Here is a 6,000-nt window from a genome sequence, read left to right on the forward strand (position 1 = left end):
TCTCCAGATTTCACAAAGATAGTGGCGTAAGATGTTGCATGATCGATGAAGAACTTGATGATTCTCCCACTTCCACGAGCAATGTATGCGATGATCACGAAGCATAAACATGATAATCGCACGGCCGTTTGTCCGACCCTTTGAGAAATAAAGTTCTGGCTTTCAAACCAGGAACTTCAAGAGTACTTTAAAACTACTGAAAATGCATTTCAAGTAAATAGAACCGAACCCTAAACACGCACGAGATTGAATCATGAACCAAATGTTTATTAATGCATGGAATGCGACGGCATATAATGAACCTCGTCATGAGAATGAGATTAACATTTAGTCGATGATCGAGACGGAATGAACAGTGCGATCGCTTAGGACCATGATGTCGGATCGATCGATCGAGCATCTATTATTGCTTATCCAATAATTATTCAAAGCCAAACAAAAAAGTTGGACCTACCATAGAAAGAAAAAAAAACAGATCGAATGTAAAACGGTCATGACTTTTGATCCCGGAAGAGTTACGGGCCCATCATACAATCCGAAATGCTTGTTACGAGCACTATACTTGGGCCAAACGAATTGCCTCATTCACAGCTGTTTCGAACCTCAAAACCCATCGTTCAGGCGTGTTTCGGCCGTTTTTATGTCACTTTTCCGAGTTATTTGGGCTTGTGCTCGTTTTCTCGAAGTCTTAACTGCTAATGGTTATTTTCGGATTTTTCAGTGTCACCTAGGTAAGCAATGTATTCATTTGATCTTTTTCACGTATCCGATAGCCTCCGTCCTATTTTACGAAATACGGAAATTTCTCTCTATACTTGCGATTGTGACCGTCTGCGCCCGAGTACGTCTTTCCAGAATGTTATAAATTATTACTGTTGTTATTATACGACTGTTTAGAACCGTAGTCTACCATAATCTTACTCTTCTTCTTCTTCTTCTTTTGAACCCTTGGACTTCCCAAAGAAATTTTTGTTGGGGGACGTGACCTTCGATCAAATCTTGGACCCCACTGAGTAGTGATTTTGTTCAATTCCGCAACAGAAAAAGAGAAGAAGGAAAATGATACTTCATCTCATAATATCTTCTTAGTTAGTCTCTCATCTTGGGCCAGGTCTCTCTCATCTTAGTTGAGGAATTTACTTTGATGCTGCGTACGAAAAGGGGAGAGACAAAAAAGCACGTGTTTTCTCCTAATGTAAGCCCAAAATTGAATGGGATGTGGCTGCAAAAGTCAAGAAGTTGGACTTCTCAACTCAAGCCCATCCTATTGAGCAAAAAATCAAAGACAAAGAAAAGAATAATCAAGCCCATATTGTTGATTTTGACTCTTCTCTTTTGGAAAAATATCACATGGCATGCTTGGTACAAGAGGAATCAGTCATGGAACTATGAACATTCTTTTTTTGTTTGGTAGAGACTTTGGATGCATGGAATTATTGAAGGGTTTTTATCGGTTCCGAAAAATCGGGACTGGGAATCGAACCGGCGAAAAGATTTTGTAAAAATTAGAATTAACATTACACAGCATAAGATTCTTTCTCTTGAGTACAAAAATCGCTCGCCAAGGGGTTGCGCGGGCGTGTTTCCATGTCGACATTGTACCGAAGCGACCGTGGCGACCCGGGACGTTTCCCCAATCTCAAGTTGGCCGCTCCATTCCATACACACGTGAGAGGAGTTTTCTTAAAGTTGTGATTGCGGGGCATATTGAATTTCGGCGTTAAAGTCCTTTCCATTTTAAAGTTCAAATTATCAAAATGAAAAGAAGGAAAACAAATCGTCATATCTTCACTATATCTTCCTTTCGTCTTTGCCCAAATGGCAAAGGTAGAAATGCCGACTCCACTCCATTTCACTGCCCATTCTATTCCCTGACCAAGCCCATCCCGTCGCACCAAATCCAGCCTAAGATCTTGTGCCTTTTGTTCTAAGCAACAATAATAGCGACAATAACTAATTTACGAAATGACAACACAGTTTTGTTTCCGAATGATTGAATATGACTCGCTGTTTAAATACTCATTTATTATAATTGATGGTATCCCTTTACAAACAAATTTTGTAATTTCGAATCTCCATATTGTATTCCTGCTCCTTGAGTTAACAAAAATATTTAGGGAAAATTATCTAAAAAGTCTAAAACCTTTTGTAATTACGCCAATTCAATCTTAAACCTTTCAACAATTTGCCAATTGAGTCCATCTAGGAATTTGCTAACGTGGATGCTAGTCGTCTTATGTGGCATGGCTAGCGCTAACATGGACAATTTTTAATAATATTTTAATATTTTTTTGAATTTTTTACTTTATTTTATTCTTTTTCCTTTTCCTTTGTTTCTCTTTTCCTTCTTCTGTTTTTTTCTTTTTACTATGGCCAGCGAGGGCCGCTGAAACCCTCGCTAGCCGCGGGCATGGGTTGTGCGGCCCTCACCCAGCGTCACCTAGATCTAGGCGAGGCCGCCTACGCCCGCAGCCGCCTTCGCAGTGCGAAAGCCATCTCGACAATGGCAAAAGCAGAAGTAGAAGGATCGAACACGAAGCCAGGAGGGATGACGCGTGGCCTCCGTTCTTGATGGTGGGCAATGCACGGGGCACAGGCAAAGGTGGCCTCGCCCAGTGACCAGCGAGGGGCCACCAGGCCCTCCCCGGCCACAGTAAAATAAATAAATAAGGAAAAAAGGAAAAAGATAAGAAAATTAATAAATAAAAATAAAAATTCGAAAAAAAAATAAAAAATTTGTCAACGTCGGCCATCTTATGTGGTACAACCGGCGTCCACGTCAATGAATTCTGGTCAAAATTGGCCGAATGGACTCAATTGTCAAATTTTCAAAAGGTTTATGACACAATTGAAAAAATTAAAAGGTTTATGACTGAATTGGCAAAACTTGAATAGATTTAGGATTTTTTGGACCATTTATCCAAAATATCTATGACTTTTGACTAACTCAAAACCACTTATTCCAGAAAACTATCATGGGTCGGTCACTGACCAACAAATACATTGAATATAGCATATTCTGGACACAAGCCTGCAATTTCAAAGTCATCGTGGGTCGTCTCTCTTGCTCGTACAATAATCACGGGGTAGACAAAACAAAACAGAGCGGTGCCCACCATGTTAGAACCAGTCTCCAAAAAATTAGGGTTTTCACATGGTACGCTGGCCGTGCAGAAACATCAATTGCACAGGCGGGGTTCAAGCATTGACACGTATACGATTTTAAACTTCGGTATATGATGAATTCATTCTAGCAGCAGATGAATGTTCTGATCTCCTGACTGCCTGTGGAAAAAATACTTTACGCGGACATTGTGCCTTCTACAGATCGAGATAATTATCATATTCAGCATTTAATAAGAGTATGCCACGCAACTTAGTATACGAAATTTCAAAAAATCGGTCTTGGCCTTCGTGTGTCCTACGTTATTGAACAGAGTACGTCCACAAATTCAAAGTCTGAAGGTCAGTCAAGTCGTCCCATTCAAGTTTGTCCCCACGCATGTGGAAATTTGTGTCCCCAGCCATCATATTCCAATTCATACGGACAGGGTCACCCGGCAATTCCCTCTCCCCATCAATCTACTATAAATGCACCATGCCCTTGCCCTTCTCTTCGCTCAACATCGCAATTTAAGACATTGTTTTACATACATCTCTCAGCCATGAGTCGAAACACGCTCATCGACCTCCTCGTCGCATGTTTCGCCCTCGCCGCCTTGGTCGTGCCGCATGTGACAGCCCAGAACTGCGGATGCGCCGCCGGCCTCTGCTGCAGCCGTTTCGGTTACTGCGGGACCGGCCACGACTACTGCGGACCGGGTTGCCAAGCCGGCCCCTGCGACCCCGCCGCGGCCCCGCCCGCCACTAACGCAGTCGTGGTCGGTGACATTGTCACCGACGCCTTCTTCAACGGGATCATCAACCAAGCGGCTGCAAGCTGCGCCGGAAAGAGGTTCTACTCGAGGCAAACGTTCCTCAACGCCCTCGGTAGCTTCCCGAGGTTCGGCCGGGTCGGGTCGGTCGACGACTCGAAGCGCGAGATCGCCGCTTTCTTCGCTCATGTCACGCATGAGACTGGACGTAAGTTGGACTAGTCTTCTTCTCTCCTTTTCATGCATGTTCTTATTCTTGTGCACCGTGCAACATTAGTTTTGGATATATAAACGAACAATTTACAGTATAAAAGGTCCTCTATTGTGGCAAGAATAAGTAATATCAGAAAAAATATTTCTCTCAAAATAAATGTAATGAAAGCTTTACTAGAGAGAAAAAAAAGTCATGTAGCCAAGCAAAAAATCATTTATCATTACACCACTATCTCCGAATACACATGTCGCTTATACATGATGAATGTGTAAAAAGTTTTTTACATTGGCAGTGGATACAATGATAATCCTTAATAATCAATACCATAAGACTCAAAAGTTGCAATAAAATACTTATACATTTCTCCTTTGCAGATTTTTGTTATATCGAAGAGATAAATGGGCAAACCGATCCCCAAAAGATCTACTGCGACCCCAACGTGCCACAGTACCCGTGCAAACCGGGCAAGAGGTACTTCGGGCGAGGACCCCTCCAGATCACATGGAACTACAACTATGGCCCAGCCGGCCAAAGCATTGGGTTCGACGGGCTCAACTCGCCGGAGACCGTCGCGAACAATCCCGTCATCGCCTTCAAGGCCGCCCTGTGGTTTTGGAGTAGCAACAACCTCCAGTCCAAGCTCTCGGGCCAAGGGTTCGGCGCAACAATCCGAGCCATTAATAGCATAGAGTGCAACGGGATGAACCCTGGAGCTGTTCAAAACCGGGTCACGTATTACACTAACTACTGTAAGCAATTTGGGGTTGCACCTGGTGCTAATCTCAGCTGTTAAGGGTCTCCGATCAGCACTAGTCAATGTGGGTACAAACTTTGACAATAATGTACCCTAGAAAACAGCCTCTCTCTGCCTAGTGTAGCTTGGTCATCAGGACGAATAACGACCTTCTTGCACTAGTAATGTTAGAAAAACCCTAAAGAGAAAGGGGATGATGAAATAAAAATCTTGCTTTTGCTGTGAACAGATATATGGATGTGGGACATAATTTGATTGAATTAACTGTTCATACGAAACTCTTTTGTCTAGATCAAAATCGACATGGAGATCCGAGTCAAACCAAAGCAGTTGACTTGAGCATGTTAATAGTCCTCTGACTTGGTCAAGATGAGCGTACTAAGACATTTTGGGGAGCATATAAGTCCAAAAGTGACATTTAGGTGCTGCTCTTATCAAGTGGTTCTTCAATTTTGCCACAACCGTTTGACTAAATTTTCGCCAAACTAGATAAATTTCGAAAGCTAGAATAAAATTCGGATAACCCATGAATAAATATATATTTTGCTTTCGTTCCCTTACATATTATTCTGAAGGAGTTGGATGTCCCAGATCGCAAGTCTAATCAAGGGCAATATATTTATCGAATTGATCGGGAGATTAGCAAGGTAATAAGAGGTTCATAAATACCAAATCTCGAATTATATAAGATAACTTATAAAGATAAGAGCACCGTATCAAAAAATCTAAAATTTATAGCGAAATTCTAAAGTATAATAAATATCGCAATCTAGACTTGATCGAATCGACAATCCACGGGCCGTCCGGCCATATATCCAGGGTGTCAATATGATCACGACCCGAAAGCAATGAATATGTGTGATTGGCCCACCAAACAAGACCCGAACATGATATAGCCGCACGATCGGGTCGGTTCGGGTCGGGTCGCTTTGGTTCGGTTCGGGTTCGTGTTTTAGATTTTATTATAAATTAAGGTTAAGATTACTTAGGCGTCAATGGGTCGGGTTGGGTCTAGTCTCCACGCTCGCTCGCCCGAATCATAAAAGATATGTGGACTCTTGACCCGAACCGAACATGACCCAAACGCAAAACCGGGTTGGGTTTCGAGTCTTTTGATTCAAACTAATATTTGACGCTTCCCATGTATCTCCGGTTTT

At 42.3% G+C, this 6,000-nt stretch overlaps 1 protein-coding gene across 1 annotated transcript; it reads left to right on the top strand.

Annotated features, from left to right (window-relative positions):
• The first annotated feature begins 3,622 nt into the window (after positions 1–3,622).
• Positions 3,623–5,071, top strand: LOC115662028 (endochitinase EP3-like). The gene is made up of 2 exons (XM_030584199.2): positions 3,623–4,083; positions 4,464–5,071. The coding sequence occupies exons 1-2, from the start codon at positions 3,666–3,668 to the stop codon at positions 4,880–4,882; spliced, it is 837 nt and encodes a 278-aa protein (XP_030440059.2). The 5' UTR covers positions 3,623–3,665; the 3' UTR covers positions 4,883–5,071.
• The last annotated feature ends 929 nt before the right edge of the window (positions 5,072–6,000 follow it).

Source organism: Syzygium oleosum, unplaced genomic scaffold, assembly GCF_021117445.2.
Source record: "Syzygium oleosum isolate NSW1041296 unplaced genomic scaffold, Sole_v2.1 Sole_v2.09, whole genome shotgun sequence".
NCBI classification, from domain to species: domain Eukaryota; kingdom Viridiplantae; phylum Streptophyta; class Magnoliopsida; order Myrtales; family Myrtaceae; genus Syzygium; species Syzygium oleosum.